This window comes from Rhamphochromis sp. 'chilingali' (genome assembly GCF_963969265.1).
Source record: "Rhamphochromis sp. 'chilingali' genome assembly, chromosome: 19".
NCBI lineage: Eukaryota > Metazoa > Chordata > Actinopteri > Cichliformes > Cichlidae > Rhamphochromis > Rhamphochromis sp. 'chilingali'.
The window spans coordinates 5,747,522-5,767,185 of record NC_137946.1 but is presented as its reverse complement, the minus strand read 5'-3'; the positions used below and the strand labels follow the sequence as shown (position 1 = coordinate 5,767,185).

The 19,664-nt window shown below is 40.7% G+C and overlaps 1 protein-coding gene across 2 annotated transcripts in view; it reads left to right on the top strand.

Moving 5' to 3' along the window:
• ntm (neurotrimin) overlaps nt 1–19,664 on the top strand; it is a 483,521-nt gene that overhangs the window by 322,308 nt on the left and 141,549 nt on the right. Inside the window, exon 2 of one of the 2 annotated variants that reach the window (XM_080866697.1) lies at nt 18,241–18,331. In XM_080866697.1, the coding sequence (XP_080722823.1) occupies nt 18,241–18,331 (91 nt within the window). Of the gene's footprint in view, nt 1–18,069; nt 18,332–19,664 lie in introns of those variants that run through there. The other variant, XM_080866696.1, reaches the window with a different exon arrangement.

The window sequence follows — 19,664 nt, the reverse complement described above, 5'->3', positions numbered from 1 at the left end:
CCCAATTAATAGACCGAAATGTATTCTAAACTTTTGACTCATCAAAGTAGCCTCCTTTGGCACATATAACAGCTGAACACACCCATGGCATTCTTTGTACAATAGAAATCAAATATTCTACATTAAGTTCTTCCCACATTTTTTCTTAAGGTAGTTCTGGCATAACTTGGTCTTATGTTTTGGGTTATTGTCTTGCTTTTGGATGAACCCCTGACCGAAGAATAGGTGCACACCAGAGGGTAGTGCATGGTAGTGCATGGTGCTGCAGAAAGCTGTGGTAGCCGTTTTGGTTCAGGATGCCTCTCACTCTGTACAAGTCACCGACCCTGAATCCAGGAAAACAACCCCAGACCATCACACTTCCTCATCCATGTTTGACAGTTGATGCCACATACTGTAGAACCATCCTTTCACCTATTTGATGGCGTACAAAGATCCTGCATGATGAACTTCAAACTTTGATTAATCTTCCAGTTTTCAGTAGTCCAGTGGCAGTGTTTCATTGCCCAGACAAGCCTCTTTGAACTTATTCTTGCTTGCTGCAACTCATTCTGTCAAAATTGCAGCTCAAAGTCTTCTCTTCAAAGTTAACAGTGAGACTTGCTTACTATAACTTGTTCAGTTGTGGCTGAACAAGTTGGAGCTGATTCACAACTGATTCAGTTGTGGCTTTGGGTCTGCCAGACTTCTTCCTGTCAGTTTACCCCAGCTTCTCAGGGCCTTTTGATGATGAAGGAAACTGTATTCACTGACATCTTGACTTTCCTTGCAATTTCTCTGTAGGAAAGACCTACATTTTTAAGTGTTATGATGGTCAGTCTCTCTTCCATTGTTAATTCCCCTTTTCTCACTATTTTTGTAGCAACACACTACTTTCTGCAGTACAATACTGTTCAACTGATGCTTACGAGGGTATGGTACCATAGTGTGTTCCAACACAAGTTGGAACACCTGTAGTAATAGCACCAGCTTTCAAGGCTTAATCAACCTCCAGTGCTGCAGAACAGCTTTAAATATTTTAACCCATTTTGTGGTCCCTTAAAAAAAAGAAAAAGGCCTTTTTGTATAATTCTAAAATTTACATTAATTTTCGGTTTTGGGTAACCTTACCTTTTTTTAAACCTTTGCACCATTTCAAGCGATTCATCTGACTTAAATGACTTGAATTGCAAAATAAATAAATAAATAACTGTAAAAATTGGGGTGCCCAGTAGTGTATATTCATTCCAGTGTATTTGATATTTGATAATTCTAATGGGTGGTGCATTCGTATGAATCATTACTTATTAATTTTTGTCAATGAATTTTAATTCTGTGAATTATAATGAATGTCATAGTCACTGACAATTGCTGGAATCTATCATTGTTTTGTTGATTATTGCTGCTGCTGCTCCTTATCTGCTCTGCCTTTCCCCCACAGTATGTTCAAAAAAACTAGCACTTATTTAAGCATTTAGTTTGCTTGAATAAAATGAGGCAAAATGTTTATTTAAATCAATGGCATAAATAATAAACTCATGTGTTAATTAGATTTACAACAAACTGAACACACAGCCAGGTTAGAAGCAGGAAGTAGACAGGGCCACACCAGTCTTGATGGGTCCCAATATATATCCTGCCCTATTCAGTCATCAAGCAATGGTCAGCCTCCACCTGAAACTTACAAAAGCAAAAACAGCAGAGAAAATGAAAAATGCCACCCTCAGGTGTGGAGGAGGGAAAATTTTGACTTGGGTCAAAAAAGATTATAACTGCAAAAATGTTTAGGTTGCGTGGTTGCTGGGTTATTGACCCAGTGTTTTGACTTTGTATGGATTCATTAAGTCAGTGGTTCCCAAACTTTTTTTTTTGCTTGGCCCCACCATGTTTAAACATAATTACAAGAAACCCCTACTGTACAAACACATCCTTTAACCACACACACCCATATTTTGTTTTAAAACTCTATTGGAGTTTATTTCACATCTCAAACCTTTAGTAAAGAATTAAATAAATAAAAGTAAACTGCAATTAATTACAAGCTGCAATAAAATACCTCTTCTAAATAACAGAAAAACAAACCACCTTTATGGTGTAATTATTTTACATATAGTTGGGTTTTTTTGTTTTAAAGTGTAAGGATATTAAACACTGCTATCAATACATTTTTCAAAAAATGTCTCTCTGTGCAAAATGGGTTTAAAAACATAAACAACAGTGGGATACTGTTTGTCAGGGGTTTCAACTAAAAATCAAGAACGTGGGATACTGTTTGTCCATAATTTGGAGAGCCCAGCACGTGCTCCCGATGCAGGGGAAACAAATTCTGTCAGGGATACCTACCTTGGCACCACCATTGTGTAGGTGAAGCCAAAGACAAGATATGCTTCATCATATTTTCTGGTATTTGGCTTGGGTGTAATTTGGTTTGGAAGCCTATCTAACAATGCTTCATCCTCTGCTTTGCATTTGTGTGGGAGCCCCATCAAAAACCTGTCCATTATGCTAGCAGTGTCCACCATTCTTTTTTGTTCATACTGTGCCCCCCCTGCAATGGCTCTGCATCCCCCCTAGGGGGTGCACCCCCACTTTGGGAGCTACTGCATTAAGTATTTCTGGATTTATTGTTTTTTCTACATAATTTAGACTTAATTAGTTGTTCCCTTTCGTGTCCATTCTTTCCCTGTCTCATCTGTGCGTATGTGTGTCCCCTGTATACTGCCATGCTAGTCTTCGTGTCGTGTCTTTCCTTTCCCTTTTTGTCCATGTTTTATTTTGTTTGTCTCCATTTTGTCTGCATTATGTTCAGTTTTGCTTCCATTGTCTCATCAAGCCTAATCTGTTCCTGCTGTGTTCCATAAATGACTTTAAGTTTAGTCTTAGTCCAAGTCTTTAAAGGTTTGCACGAAACATAAATCTTTGGATTAATAATCAAAGTTATTCATTTTACCTGGGGTTTAGTACTGCCCAGTAGGTGTAATTCCTCTGTGTGAAGTAGATTCAGAATATATCTTCTCCTTATATCCTAAGTAACTAAGTAACACAAATTTGTTGCTATAAAACAGCTTTATTTTTTATGATCTGTACTTGCTGGTTTGTGGATATTCATGTCTGTAGAACTCATTGCTTAAACAGAAGTGGCACTGGAAATTCTCAATCCTGCCACACCTGGATGCAGACTGGATTTTAAATGCAGTGCATTCTTCACTCTACAAATATATTAGATGGTACAGAACCCCCAAGAGAAGCAAAGACACTTTTATTGTTGAATTGACTGTGCAGCAATATTTGACCTCCACACATTATTGCTCAGGGAACAAGGGCTGCCAGCAGTCTTAGATGCTCATATTTAGATTTCATGTGTTGGCCAAGAAGAGAAATGTGATGGGTTGATGAGCCTTGTGATGAATGGTTATTAATATTGTTACTATTGTAAGCCAGTAGACAAACATAGATCTAAATTACAAAACAATGCCCATCGACATACCCCTATGGATGATAATGGTGGTGGGTGGGTGTGTGATGGGTGCGGTGCAAGTAAATCAAAAAAGGGTGGTTGTATTTTCCCAACTCAAGCCAGTTGTTCCACGTTGTGTGTAATTCAACCCACAGATGATGGCTTTTACAGCCTTTTTGCTGGTATTCGATCCAGCAGGATCTATAAATCTGTCAAGAAAAGAGTCAATTCCTTTCCCCCTACGTTAATCTCATTTGCCTTTGGTGCCAGTGTTGCATCAAATCTCTGCACTAGGTGCTGTGGTTGGGTGCAGTGTCTGTCTGTTTGTGAGTCAAGCTGGGGAGTAAATCCCACCTGTCCCACATGAAGCGCTCCATCAACCACAAAAAATCCATTATCCCAGGATGTTCTAGGGGGCTAGTGGAATCTTTATCTTTCTTTTTTAACTAGAAGAATTTAATTACACGATGTTGTGAAAAACGTTCTTGCAGTTATTCATATGCATGTCCTTTTTTAGACATAGTGTTTTGTAAGGATGTTCTCAGGCTAATGTCTGTGTTTTAAGGTAATGATGCTTATGTGTAAGTTTAATAAGGACAATCTCTATTCACTCATCTGCCTGATTTCTAAGGTGTTCGGACTGCTAGTCTATTCTTTACATAACTTTTTTGCACTTATGTTCTGCTGCCCTCGGGTGAATGTATGGCTATTCACCCTATGCAGCGAGCTTAACATAAGAGGAGATGGTTCCAGGAACGACAGGACACATCGCTTCAAATTCAAATTCAAATTTTATTTGTCACGTACACAGTCATACACAGTACGATATGCAGTGAAATGCTTAGACAACTGCTCGTGACCTAAAGAAAAAAAAAAGGAAAAGGCTATGAATAAGATAGGAAATAAATATGAAAAATTAAAAAGGGTAAATTTAACTAGGAAGGAATAAAATATAAATTAAGGTTAAAAATGAAATAACTGTACAACACAAATTAGAATGAAGGGTAAATTTAACTGGGAAAGAATAAGATAAATTATATAAATTAAAGTTGAAAATAAAATGACTGTACAACAAAATACACAATACACAGTATAGAACTATATAAGAATGTATGAAGAAATATAAATAAATAAATATATACACAATAACAGCAGCTGTACAAGTATTAACTGGAAATGAAGAATATAGTGACCAGTGTTGTGCAATCCACATTATGTCTTGTGCAGTGCAAATATGCTTAAAGTGATTTAAGTGATGAAGTGAAAACAATGTCCAGAATGTCCAGTGTGTGTGTAAGAACTATATGTGTGGGTCAGTACTGTGTGGTGGTGTGATTGAGAGACCGTATCGCCTGCGGGAAGAAGCTCCTCCTCAGTCTCTCTGTGTTGGTCTTCAGGGAGCGGAATCGCTTTCCTGACCTCAACAGAGAGAACAGTCTGTTGTTGGGATAGCTGAGGTCCTTCACGATCTTCCTGACCTTGGTCCAGCACCGCCTGCTGTAGATTGAGTGCAGGTCAGGGAGCTCGGCGCGGATGGTGTGCTCAGCTGACCGCACAACCCTCTGTAGAGCTCGTCTGTCCTGCATGGTGCTGTTCCCGAACCAGGTTAAGATGTTTCCCGTCAGGATGCTCTCTATGGTGCACGAGTAAAAGTTCCTGAGCACCTTGGAGGGCAGTTGGAAGTCTCTCAAGCGTCTGAGGTGGTAGAGACGCTGACGGGCCTTTTTCACCACGGTGTTGATGTGACAGGACCATGACAGGTCCTGCGTGATGTGAACTCCGAGGTATTTGAAGCTGTCCACTCTCTCCACTGGGCACTCGTTGATGACGGGGGTCAGGTAGTTCCTCTCCTGCTTAGTGCAGTCCACTATCAGCTCGTTTGTCTTACTCACGTTTAGAAGGAGGTTGTTCCTCTTTGTCTTTGTGTCTTTAACTGAATTTTAATTTGTAAGACTGTGAACATACAGTAAAATAATATGTAAGCATCAGTATCGACTTATTTTGTAACCAAAAACAGAAGTTAGCAACATAGCTTTTCTTGTGCTTTACATTCACCATAAACATCTTTCCTTATAAGTTCGAATAACCTTTTAAGTAACAGGAAAGTAACAAATCTTACAGAAAATAAAGCTCCACATTGATTACTTACAGATTATGGCTCAACAAACTCCCCAACAATGTAAACTGGGCTTAAAGCTGTGCAGCTTATTTTCTCCTCCAGGCATTTTCTCACACTGCCTGCGTGAACTTTGCCTGCTGCTTACAACACATCACCAAAGGGGGCAGTGTAGTGCACACAAAATAACTAAAGAAGAAGCCACAAACTCACGGGGTAATTCTGGCCACTAGTGGGAAAACTGAGAAATGCCCCAGCCACAAAGAAACCCAATAAAGCAACAACAGGGGGGCATAATATATGTCTTCATTTGCTTTCTTGCCATTTCCAAGCCAGTCAGTCTCTGTTGTGTGTGGTTTGAATATCAGTTCTCTTCTGCTATTCTTGACTCTCACTCGTGTGGCACACCTTCTCTCCATTTCTACCTTATCCCGGTTAATTATGCATCGTCATGCAAGTCTCCAGTATTTAGACTGTGGGAACTCATCCCCTACTTACTACCATAGTCTGACTCTGTTATGATTTGTAGCTTCAGCCTAATCACCAAATAATTCATGACTCAAACTCTGTACTTCAATAAATTATTTGGTAATTTTTAATTGATCTCTTCTTATAGAACTAACTTTAGGTCTAGTTAAAATGTCTTGATGCATTCTCAATCATCCAGGGAAGTAAATGTCCAAAAAGTTGATTCTGTTCATCTGGACGTAGCGTTTTGTGGGAGAAACATTGATCAACAATGATGGTCAGTGGTTGTTGATCAATGGTCATGAGAATTATTTGCATAATTAAGATTATGGCAGTGACCTCCCAGCCCATTGTTCCTTCAGTGTTTCAGTCATTATGCAAATGTACTATTTATAAGATTGGGGAAACCTGCAGTCAGCTGAGACTGAAGAAGTCACTTGGATGAGTGACGAAACGTTTCTCCCACAAAACGCTACGTCCAGATGAACAGAATCAACTTTTTGGAGATTTAGGTATAGTTGGGATCTTTACACAAAGTGGAGGCCAACTGGCTTGAAGACAAGCAAGAAGATGACTGGGCTAAAAAAAATATGAGCACTAGGTTCAACTGAGGTTCTTGCTGGAAAATGACATGCCCATATTGAATTCAATATTTCTCTACAATTACAAACTCAGTGTAAACTATTTAGATATAAAAACAAAGCTGACACTTGTGATACTTCATCAGAGGTGCAAGCATCGCAGCATATCCCTTTGTGTCAAAGTAACTGAGGATAAAACACAGAAAAACATGGAGATTTTCCTGGGCTTTTATAGATCACAACCCTCTTTAAAATGCTGCAGTACATCAAAAACTGAAGAAATCTACATATGAATGTTACCTGTACAAAGACTGATGCTGCTGAAGTGGAGTAGAGCAAAGTTAGAGGTTGTATTAAAGAAACAGCAAAGCGCTTTGCAATTTGGTATAATTCATAAACGTTGAAACGTTGAATTAGGCTTTCTTGTCCGGCCAACAACACTGTACACAATGGTAGACTGGTGCTTAATAACCAAGTGAATAAGGCCAAAAATAGAGATTTTTGATGGGAAACTGGTCTGGAAGTACACTGACAGAGAGAGCTGTGCAGGAAGTGTGGTTTTATCATGATAGACGCAAAGTAAAATTCATAACGATGTTTTTCAAATGTAGAGTGTAGTTTTCATCTTCTTTTGAATTTTGATTGGAGTGACGAAACATTCAGTTTCGGAATCTGTGAGATGTCTGCTTTCAGCACCCGACAACATGTCCGTGTATGTGCTATCGGGTGAAGGATATGCACTTTGTGTTTACATCCCTTTGCAGAATCCGGTCACTTACTCTTTGATCGTTGCTGTTTTAGCTGTTTGGTGGTTTTGTGAGCATTTAGCTGAGATTCTGAGGATTCTGGCAAAATGCATTTATTTTTAAAATTTGATTTCAGGATTTAATGAATCTATATCGGACTATTCAAATTAAAATAGATTTGTATTTAGAATTTTTTTAAACCCAGCCCAGCCTGTATTGAGTTGAGTTTGAAAGTGAGGGAAAGTGGAAGTTATAGGTGTTTAGACAAGCTACTGCACAACCTGGAAAGCAGGCAGATGACTGATACAGATGCACATCTTCCTTAATGTTGTTGAGTTTTTCTATTATATTTGTATATTATATGTGTGTCAAATGATGTGCTATATGATTATAGCACATTATCAATCAACTGAAGACTTAGACAGAATTTTAATTCATTTGAAATGCTTAGACAGTTTTATATTTTAATTATCATCCACCTGTGGCTTACTCAATCTTAGCTAATTATATACAAATCTCCACCCTTGCTTTTATTTTAAAAAATCTTGAAAGAGTAGTTGTAAAACGGCTAGTATCATTAGAAGGCATTAGATGATTAGATGTCCTGGAGGGAGTGAAGACAAGTACTTCGCCGCTGCCCTAACTACTCATTGTAACTTTTTCCGGTAGGACCCAGTGCAGGAGCCACACCACACAGTGATGCAGCTGGTGAGAACACTCACAACAGTGCCTATGTAGAAGGTAGTCATAATGGGGGTTGACGCTCTTGCTCTCCTCAGTTTGCGGATGAAGTGAGTCACTGTTGGGCTTTACTAACCAGTGATGCTGTGTTTTGTGACCAGGAGAGATCTTCTGAGATGTGTATACCCAGGACAGGTTGCTGTTACTGCACCATTCAGCCAGATGGTTAACTTCACTCCTGTAGTAGGTCTCATCATTGTTGCTGATGTGACCTACCACAGTTTTGTCATCTGCAAATTTGATGAATTGGTTGGAGCTCTGTGATGATGTGCAGTCGTGGGTCGGCACAGTGAAAAGAAGGGGGCTCAACACACATCTTTGGGGAGCCCCTGTATTCAGTGTTCTTATGCTGGCGGTGTTGCTGCCAACCCGTACTGTCTGCTGTCTTCCTGTCAGGAAATCCAGCAGCCAGTTACACAGCAAGGTGCTGATCTCTAGCAGATCCAGTTTGTGAATGAGCTGCTGGGGAATGATCGTGTTGAATGCTCAACTGAAGTCTATGAACAGCTTTCTAACATATGAGTCTCTAGTGTCCAGATGTGTGAGGGCTGGGTTAAAGGCAGTTGAAATTGCATCATCAGTCGAGCGATTTGATATATATAAACTGAAATGGATCCAGGTTGGGGGGAAGAAATGTTTTATGCTGAATCAGTTAAAATGTCTTGATGCATTCTCAATCATCCAGGTAAGTAAATCTCCCAAAAAATCTCCAGGTAAGTAAATCTTTGTCACTTGGATGAGTGACGAAACGTTTTTTCCACTGATAACACTACTTTCAGATGAACAGAATCAACTTTTGGGAATATCAGTTGAAATGGGTGGCTGTAGCTCAGGCGGTACCAACCTTCCGATCTACTGATTGGTTCGATTCCTGGCTTCCCCTAGTCTGCATGCCAAATATCCTTGGGCAAGATATTAACCCCAAATTACTCTCCGATGCATCCATCGGAGTAGGAATGTTACTTAGAAAGCACCTAGAACAATGTGCTTGTGTGAATGGGTGTGAATGGGTGAATGCACAAGTTGTGTAAAGCGCTCAGAAGAGTAGAAAAGCGCTATATAAGAACCAGTCCATTTACCAAATGATTCAGCATAGTCAGGGGAGGCCAGAACTGCTGCTAGAGCTTGAGCTTGTTTGGTGGCTGTGAAGACACCTTCTTTCTTGCACCTTCTTTCATCTGCTTTGATCCCACTCAAGGTCGTCCCATCTAGCACTGGGTATCTCTTTTTCTTTTTGGACATTCTCTTACCCAGTGTCTTCTTTCTCCACATGTAAAACAGATGCTGTACATCGTTTCATTTAAGACTGTTAGGCCTCTTGGCCCTCTAGATGTCTGTCTTACTTGCTATGGTGTTTGAACATACTCAGCACAGATGTTTCTGTATACTATACCGGCTGTTTATGACGTTCCATGTATGCCTGTCTGCAGGGGCTTGTCCTTCCATGATAGGTTCTCCTCTTCCTCCTCTTTCTTGCGTTTCTGCTGCCTGTGATATTCACTGAGCACACAGTTGGATGGAGCCATTCTCCTGATGTCTTCATGGATGTTTGTTGTCTCATTTCAAACTGTGGTACTGACACTCACCAGTCTCCGGCCTCCTTCCTTCCACTTAGCATACAGCCTCAGGGTGCTGGACTTGGGGTGAATCCCTCCTCCGGTCTTGATGTCAGTCTCTTCTGTCTCCTCCTTTGGCCAGCTTAATATCCCAGCAGGGTGCCTGATCACAGGCAGGGCGTAGGTGTTGATAGCCCAGATCTTGTTCTTACCGTTCAGCTGACTCCTCAGGACTTGCCTGACCCTCTGCAGGTAATTGGTGGTAGCAGCTGTCACTACAGCCTCTTCATGATTCACATTTGCCTGTGGGATCAAATCAAATCAAATCAAATCAAAATTTATTTATATAGCACATATTAAAACAACAGTGTGCTTCACAGTCAATAAAAACATGAAACAGTTAAAACAAACAATAAAAGAGGACAACAAACAATAGGTAACAACGCAACAAGCTAATACAGCCAACTAGACAGAATCAAAAGCCAAAGTAAAAAAATTAGTTTTAAGACGTAATTTAAAAGACTGGATAGACTCGGCAGTGTGAATATGAATGGGGAGGTTATTCCAGAGTCTGGGTGCCACGGATCCCCAGGTACTTGTAATTGTCCTCTATGTCTGCAGTCTCGCCTTCTGGTAGTTCGATCCCCTCAGTTCTACTGCCTTCCCTCTGGTCATTATTATCCAACTACACTTTTTCAGTCCGAATCACATTTTCATTGCTGTATATCCTGGTGGTGTGGATCAGTAAATCGTTGTCCTGCTCACTGTTGGCATACAGATTGATGTCATCCATGTAGAGGGGGTGGCTGACAACTGTTCCATTCCGTAGTCGGTATTATTGAGGTATTATTTCAGCTGCTCCTGTTTGTAAACCCGCTTGTTCCCATGATTACGCATCATTACTCATCATCATTATTCATCTATGTATTACTTTTATGTATTAGTCATCTATTTGTTGTAATCATCTATCCTTCCAGGTGTTTATTACACAAAATAAGTTATATTATCACACTTCTGGCCACATAGCGCTGATATTCACTGCACATGCCCATATTAACTTTTTCCAGCCAGGTGTTTTCCTTTTCCCATTCTTCCCTGCTCTAATGCTGGGCTTACACTGTGTGGTTTTAGGCCCATTTTGAGACGATTTTTGAGTCGTGCGACCGTTTTGGTGATCGGACCGATTTTGGCCTTCATCGTGCGTCGTGTAGTATAAGTGGGGTAAAGAGCTCCCGACCAGCTCCCGATCATCAATCGCTCATGAGGGTGTCACCGCAGCCGCTCACACTGCTCACGCGCAAACACGTAAACGTCGGTGAAAAAGACGGAATAGCACAGCAGTGCAGTGTGTGTACTATCCACAAGTGATGGAGGCACAACTTGTAGAACTTTGGAAAGCTCATCCGAGCCTTTTCGATGTGGCCTCACAAAATTATCACGACCACAACAACCGTGAAAATAGTTGGATTTGCATTGCTGCTCAATCACAGCTGCCTGATCAGTGTTTTTCATTAGCAATTTAGCAAAGTTGATGGTGGTGTCTGTGTGAGTGAAAGACAGAGAGGGAGAGCGAGCGACAGATTTTCTGCTATAACCTTAATTTTATGGACGCACAGGGTGAGCTCTCAGGTCGCATCAGAGCATCGGGCCGTATAGTGTGAGAGTACATCGTGACCTACAAACTTCTAACCCCTGCGAGTCAATCGTGCAGTTTGAGCAGGAACTGAATAACGCGACTGAAAAAATCGCACAATGTTTGCCCAGCGTTAGGTGTACTGACGTCTGAGACTTGCACCACAGTGTCAGCGTTTGTTTCCCTGTTGGCCATGCTTCTTGTTGTGGTCATCTGTTGTCTTCCAGTATTTTCTCCGTAAGCGACCTTTCCTCGACCAATGAGATAAGCGGTAATCTGAATTGTCATACTCGAATTGTCATAAGTGTGCTGTCAGCTCTTTGGTCACAAAGCAGGAGAGGGGCTGGGAATTATGTTTTCAAATAAAGTGTTAATTCCATTAAAAGTTATAGACTACTTTTGATTCTCACTGTATTACGGGACAAAGTGCGTCCCTTATTAGCTCAATACGGGACGTGTAATTTTGTTTCTAAATACAGGACGATTCCGTTTTTTAAGGGACGGTTGGCAACCCTATTTTAGATAGAAGTTGCCACTGCTAGCTAAGTCACTTTTGAATGATGCTAATGAGAAGAAAAACAAAAACCTGCCGAACAATGAGGCTGCTGTTTTAAAAACGCCAACTTTCTTGCGTTGGCAATGGGTCGTTAAAATATCACTAAGACACTTTCTTTATGTGCAATTCTTATTAAAACTGTTTTTTAATCAGTTAAAACTGTAAAACTAACGACATCATTGGTTTGAAAAAGAGCGCGAACAACAGCGAACAACTACTCACCACCTGGGTCTGTGCTTTTTAAAACAACAGCGCATTCGAAAACAAGTTATTGGCTGCAACATATTAATATACTTGCTTTTTTTACGGAAAAAATAAACATAACGAAGTTTCCGTTTTACTTACAAGTTTCTCCAAATGTGCTCTCCAGTCGCTCGAGAAGGGCAGCCATATTGAACAGAGTTTTCTGTCAACGTCGTTCAGGTTAGAGAGAAAACGTCATGACGTAGTTGACGTACACATGCGGAGCTCGGAAAAAAAACATTTACTCAAAAATCATAATTAAGAAAGCAGTATTTACTCTTAACTTCTAAGCCATGTACAATTATAACTGTTTGAATCGTTAACGGAACAGAAAAGTTTTAAGTTGTTTCAACTTTGTGAGGAATTTCAATTGTTATATCCACAAACTTTATAAGTCAGGTAGACTGTTGGGGTTTACAGTGTAGAACAGCGCTATATAAGAATCAGTCCATTTACCAAAGTTGAGTCATGACTGGATCTTACTGCATGACCATGACCAGTCCTCACTCCTATAGAAAATCTGTGGAGGAAGTTGAAGCTTTAAATCGAACAGCAGAAGATAAGATACATAACAGTTTTAGCGTTGATGTAAAGAGGAGCAGGCCTGTCCTGAGGTTTGTGCAAGCCCTTTGACCAACTAAAACAAATGTGTTACCACTGTGCTTGGCGGCTGGGCTGCTGTTCACGGATGTGGCAGTCCCTCTGGCTCACCGAGGTCTCCCTCCGATGGCGGTGTGGGCTCCTCCGGCTCGTCGCATTCCTCCGGCTTGCCGAGCCAAATCATTTCCAGTCAGTTGAATTTACCACAGGTGGATTCCAATAAAGTTGTAGAAGCCGCTACTAGATGTGAACAAAGAATGCACCCGAGCTCCATTTTTGAGTGTCATGTCCAAGGTTATGAATACTTATGTACATGTTATATTACTGTTTTTTATTTTTAATAAATGTGCAATAATTTTAAATAAGTTTTGTCATTTGTCATTATGAGTAGGGATGGGTATCGTTTAGGTTTTATCCGATACCGGTGCCAAATCGGTACTTTTGAAACGGTGCCGGTGCTCAAACGGTGCTCAAACCGGTGCTTAAAGAATGGAGAACACAAAATTGGTCCAAAAACCTCTCATGTTCAGCTGGTTTTTTGTAAAAAGATAACAATGTTAGCCTTTTCTGCAGCTATGGGGCATATATGGTATCACTCTTGGCTGGAAGCAGTGCTTAATCAATGGAAAAAACACAAACTTTGTCCAAAACCTCTCATGTTTAACTGTTTTCCACTTTTTCTTTGGTAATTTTAGCCTTTTTGGCCAGGGTGAAGGGAGTATCTGCCATCAAACAAGAAGACAGCCGCATGTAGCTATGATGAGGTTTGCTAGTTCACCTTACATGCATTAATGTAATAACGTGGTTAGCCTACTCAACGTAAATTACACACGAACAACATTAAGCTACTCACGCAGAGAAGAACGGCTGCTGCTGCCATCATCATCCTCATCATTTCTGCTACACTGGCAGGGCTAGGGGCCAGGACTCTCCTCTTCGGGGTTTTTGGGGGATATTGCTAACTCCGGGTCAGATAACAGGCAACCCACGCACAGTAGATGCGCTCGGTGTGAGGTCTCGCAGCAAGCTATCATACGGCGCATTTCTGGGCTTTTAAAAAAAACGCTATGCGTCACCAGGTGTTTCATCGGATTTGAGGTGTTACCTCCTTTGACAGTATCACAGTATCAGCTTAAAGCACTTGTTGCAGGCTGCTGAGTTTGCATATTTTGCTGTGAAGTACAGCCAGACTTTTGACCGCTTCGCCTTGGGCATTTTTAATCTGTAGCTCTGCTCTAAAAGAACGCACGTACCTGGACCCGCCTACTATCCTCGGAAACGTAACATTATTGGCTAGAAGTGTATCACAGCTCAGGAAAAGAAAGCACCGAAATAAAGCACCGAAATGTGCGCTGCTTTTCGGTCTGGTTACTACCGTTTATGTCAGAACCGGTGCCGGACACCGGTACCCATCCCTAATTATAAGGTATTGTATATAGAGTTTTCAGGTGAAAAATGAATTGAATCCATATTAGAATAAGGCTGTAGCTAGTGCTGTCAGCGTTAATCTCGTTAAAATTATGTTAATGCCATAACCGCATTAATCGGGCAAATCTATGTTAGCGAGTTAATGCGGATAGCTCCGTGTGCGGGGCTGCACGGCCCTAAAGCGTTAAGGAGCTAACTGTGCTAACGCTAGACGTTGTGCAGTCCAATGCACGGGGCAATCTGTGTTTTTTTTTGTTTTGTTTTTTTTCTTTTTTGCCTGTCCCGTTTGGCTCTTTTGCCATCAGAATTGTTGTCTAAAGGCAAAGAAAGATGCCCAACGGATTTACTTTACCAAATTGACCATCCCAGCCTTGCCATAATGGTCCATTTGATTCACCTTTTATTGTTTATTTCACTTACTGAATACGGGACAGACTTGACTGGGGGAAAGAAGGGGAGAAAGAAAGAGGGAAAGAGAAACAGCTGAGAAGAGGGACGGGGGAGAAGGGCAAAAACCAAAAACCAACAGAATGAGCAGAAAAAGAAAAAAAAAGAAGAAAAAAAGAAAAAAAATGCATATATCAATCACCTGGGTCACCTGCTGAGAAAGAAAAAAGAAAACAAGCAGAAGAGAACAAGAGTAATAGAATAAACAACATCACAATGATATATGGGAATATGACAGTAAATACTAAATATTAAACATTATTGTGCAGCACATAAGATCAACAGAACACAGTGTGCTTTGAGGTAGGAGCCAAAAAGGGTGTAGTTTGTGGGTGTGACCACCCATGTGTACACCTGTGAGCATGGACGCGTTTGTTTTTTGTTTTTTAAAAGGTTCCTTCATGTAATGATCTGCTAGAGGGTGTGGGGGGGCCACAGCCCCGTCCTCCAGGGCATGAAGCAGGTATGGAGGAGATCAAAACTCCAGACATCCAGAGGCCCCCAGAATACAAGAGACTAAGGAAGACCAACAGAGGGGCAGCCGCGCCACTGTCCCAGAAAGAGCTGAGGAGAGTCCCAGATGAGGGCTCACTCAGCAGCCGTGGAGCAGAAGCCAGGGGGAGTTGCAGTGATGCGCCCGTGAGCTCCGCCGGCAGCCAGCCGTGCCTGAGTGACCGAGCCCCAGGCCGAGAGGCCGGGGGCACCCCACCTCCGAAATGGCCCGAGAAAGCCCCAGGCTCCAGCCGCCAAGGAGTGAGCCGGTGTGTACCTGGACGCCCATCCCCGGACACAAAGAACCACCAACGCACCGATGTCTGAGGGAGTCCGCCACTGGCAGGGGAAGTGGTGGTAGGGGGAGATAGGCCTCCATACCTTGGAGGGCCTAAGATGTCCCCAGAGAGGTGGCGCCTGACACCCAACCTGACATATAGACACAGAAATACAGGCACACACATATACAAACATCCATTCCCACCCTCATGCTCTCATATACACTTACTCCACACTCAACCAACGTGGAGACAGACATAAAGAGACGCTGTACACACGATCACACTCCCCAAGCGTACTCTAAGCCCCGGGTCTAGGTACCCTTGCCCCTGGAGGGGGGGATCTGTGCAATCTGTGTTAACTCGCTAACGGATTTGCTGCGTTAATGCGGTTATGGCATTAACATAATTTTATCGAGATTAACGCTGACAGCACTAGCTGTAACATGAGTAAATAATAAAGCTAGCCATCTGGAAGTCATCAAGACAGATCACAGTGCAGAGCAGCAGAGGGGACCATTTGGCTTTCTGTCGAGAGCACCAGCATGATCTATTTCCTGTACATCTAATCCTAACAATAAATATACAGTAAATGGTGTTGCAGACTCTTAGATTGCAGTTTGTTGCGAAGATGTGCTATATTTAGTTCCAACAACTTCATTTTGCATTCATTTGTTGTCTAAACAACCAAAGCCAATGTCATCCATGAGCAAGTTTAATTCTCTGTGGTAACATAGTGCTTCAAAAAAGATTGCATGGCACCTGTTCTATAAATACAGTGACCCTGGCTATGAATCACTATTATGATACCAGACAGTGGTAGTAAAAACAAAGAGGACATTTGTTATGTCAAAAGATAATTGATTATTTTGCAGAAAGAAAAGGTTAGAAGATTAGAGCTTGCCCGAATAATCATTCTCTAATTAAGCCAGAAATTATCTTCAAACATCCATATTTTTAAAAGAGAAAACACATCTAATATGACCAAGTTATAAAAAACAACTCTATTAGTTATTAGGTTGCCATTAATCAAAGCAGTCTCTTGATGCTTTTGTATCCAGTGTTGTTTTCTGAGTGAACTCCTGGTATTACTGAACAACACCAAACACCTTTAGACAATGTGAAACCATGTTTATTGATAATAAAAATGGAAATAATAAAGTCTAAACATCAATCTTGACATGAGATATGGTTTCAAAAAGGGAAGGTATGGCAAGTAACAAACAATGGTTTATATGACAGGCACGCTTTATGGGCTGCAGTATTGAGAAAACATGCAAACTCCACAAATTCATGAATCTGCCCCAGACATCTTAGGTAAATTGGTGAATTAGCCATGAACAAGAAATGGTGTCTAAAGCTTATATAACAAAATACTGTAGGAATGGATGGTGAAATGTGAGTTGTGAATTATTAGTAATACATTTCTTTCTTTCTTTTCTTTTTTTTGCTTTGTACCAACTTTTTATTAATAAAATATTAAATTCCATTGTGGAATAGCAGAGATTTTGTACCAAAAACTGCAAATCTTAAAGCTGCAAATGGAAACAGGACTTTTGAGTGTGTCCTCTGTGTGAGGTGCCATTGCCATCAGGAGTGCTGAAATGTTTAGGTCGGTGTGCAATACATTAAAATAAAATTCAGTTAATGTGATTAGGCAGTGTTTCTCAAGTTGAAAGGGGTGTGAAGGCGTACAAGTGAATATTTTTGGCAATGTAATCATTCAAATAAAGATTTCGCTACAAACTGACGAACATGCAGGGATGTCACTGATGAGCACAATGGCAACAGGAAAAACCAAATAAACTACTGTAAAGGGATGTTGATTGCCAGTCAATATGTTTATGTATAAGCTTTTACCAAATGTAGTGGTATTTTCTCATTTCTCAATTTTGTGCCTGCTCTCTTCTCTAGTTTGAGACTCAGACAATATGTCAGTTTGACATTGTACAGGATGTCACAATTCCTAAAATGCATTTGGAGGAGAGAGGAGGCACAGGTGGCTGCTTTTTAAAAGAGTTTACTGGTACTCTGGCACTTCGTTTCAAAAGGAAATATTCAAGATCTAAGAGTAATACTCTGATTAGAAAAAAAATGCTACACTTGTGTTCTAATTTCCCATCAAAATATTAAGAAATGAAGGGTGGCTCAAATCTTTTGCACTGTATATGCTTCAAAAATGTGTATACTGAAGTTCTTTTTTCTTGATTCTGATTCAGATTTTTCTATGCAGTGGTATAAAGTATAAAAACGATCATCATAAAATACTTTAACAGGAAGGAACTTTTCCATAATGATGAGCACAGCCGTGTTTTTTTTTTCCTTTTCATTGAACACTATCTGCAGACACTACACAATGACACAGAAAGCGCACTTATTACAGATCGTCAAATCACTTGCTACCCATGCAGTTCGCAAATTTAGCATCTTCCTCCCTTTAAATACGATTCCAAGTCCTCTTTTCTTAATTGTGTACTTTTTCGATTCTCTCTACCGAGGATGAAGCGTTCAATACTTTCCTGAAGGGATCTTTACGTCTTATTTCTTATGTTTTAAAAAAGACAAACAAAACCCAAAGAAAAAACAAACAAACAATCAAACAGAGGGATAATGAGAATAATCCCCACCCCCCGTTTAAAACAAAGGGCAGTGATAATCCATAGTGCAGCCAGACAGCGTCCTCTGTCTTCCTTGCTCTTCACACCACAAATACCTGGCGAGAAGATTTGGATTAAGACTAATGAACTGGGAGTACAATAATCTCCGTTCACGGCGGAGGACCGCCTCATTGTCTCGCTGTATGATTTTTGTTTGTGCGCCTTCGAAGGCTAAAGACGATGTCTATCCGGGGATATTTTGTCGCTTTTTCCAAATGCACAATTTTTCTCTCCCTGAGGATTTTGTTTCTTGTACCTGCAGGGTTGCAGGTCCGCAGCCAAGGGGATTCTCAGTCCTACAACAAAGTGATGGACAATATCACAGTCCGACAAGGAGAGACGGTCTTTCTCAGGTGAGTCTCCCCTCACACAAGTGTCTCGCTTCTGCTACTGCTGTTTATGAATTCCACCGCCAAAGTTATGCACTGCCTGTAGGCTGCCCTAAATGAAATATGTGGAATGGGATCGAGTAGCAGAAGGACTGACGTGCTGTCTGTTTTATCATGCAACCGACGTTAAAAACGGGCGGGGGGTTGAGCGGATTAGTCTGTGGAAAACACTCCATTCAAAAACGACACTGCTAATCTTCTGCAGCTGTTAACTAGAGACACTGATTGTTTTGATTGTTGTGTGACGATGCAGAACTAAAGGTGATGGGGAAAGCGTGTTTCTGGAAGGAGGACACGAGCAAAAACTGTTGTAAAGTGTTTGCTGATGGCTGTAGATGAATAGAAATATAGTTGTGGTTACAGAAAAAAAAAGAACTGAGTGACAAGTCCGTAAGATTTACACACGTTTTGTTTCTTCAGCGGTCCCCAAACCTTAGTTGGACACGGGGATTTGTTACTTTTACGTAATGCAATGTTGAGAGCAACAGAACCAATAAGGACAATGACCAAAGCAATTAATTTTATCACTGTTATAGGAATAGTGTTACTACTGTTTAAAGCAGGGCTGCTCAAAGTTAAGAAGGGGCAAATAGAACCAGGCTGAAAAACAACAACCCACATTCATCAAGAAGGCTTCTGCTGATAGTGACTTTCCATATGGAAAACTGACAGCTGCATAAGTATCAATGAAATCTTAATAGCCAAACAAAGGTGAAAAAGCTCACTGGTAATATCCAAACCAACTATAATTTTATATTTAAGTGATTTAGCTGGTGGAATTCTTTCTTCAACTCACTTCATCCATTTGCTAAGTCTGCCAAACTAATGGCCACAGGTCTTTAACCACTCACAGTCATACGTCACTATGCTGCGAAAATAAAAGGATTACCATATGACATATGTGTAATTAACAGATCATGAGACAATTTCTAAATTATCCCAAGCATATTGTTTCTTGCCTATTTTTGCGTGAAAAATATCAGCATGTCAGACAAACCCATTCACTGATATTATCTTCAACATCCCAATGCAGACTGGCTGACAAATATACTGCTTGCTTTTTCTACAAAATCCTCTTCATAATCCATTGTTTGGACATCACAGAGGCCTCTTCTAAAAGGTCATCAGTATGGTAAATAATGAACATAACTTGGCTGTTCCTTCATTAGGTGTAAGCTGACACAATAGGGAGTAAGGCTGGGATAAAGTGCTGACTAAACAACAATACAGCAAGACAAACTTAATCACACTGGCATCAACGTGCTCATTTTGCATTTATGGAATTAATAGAAAAACA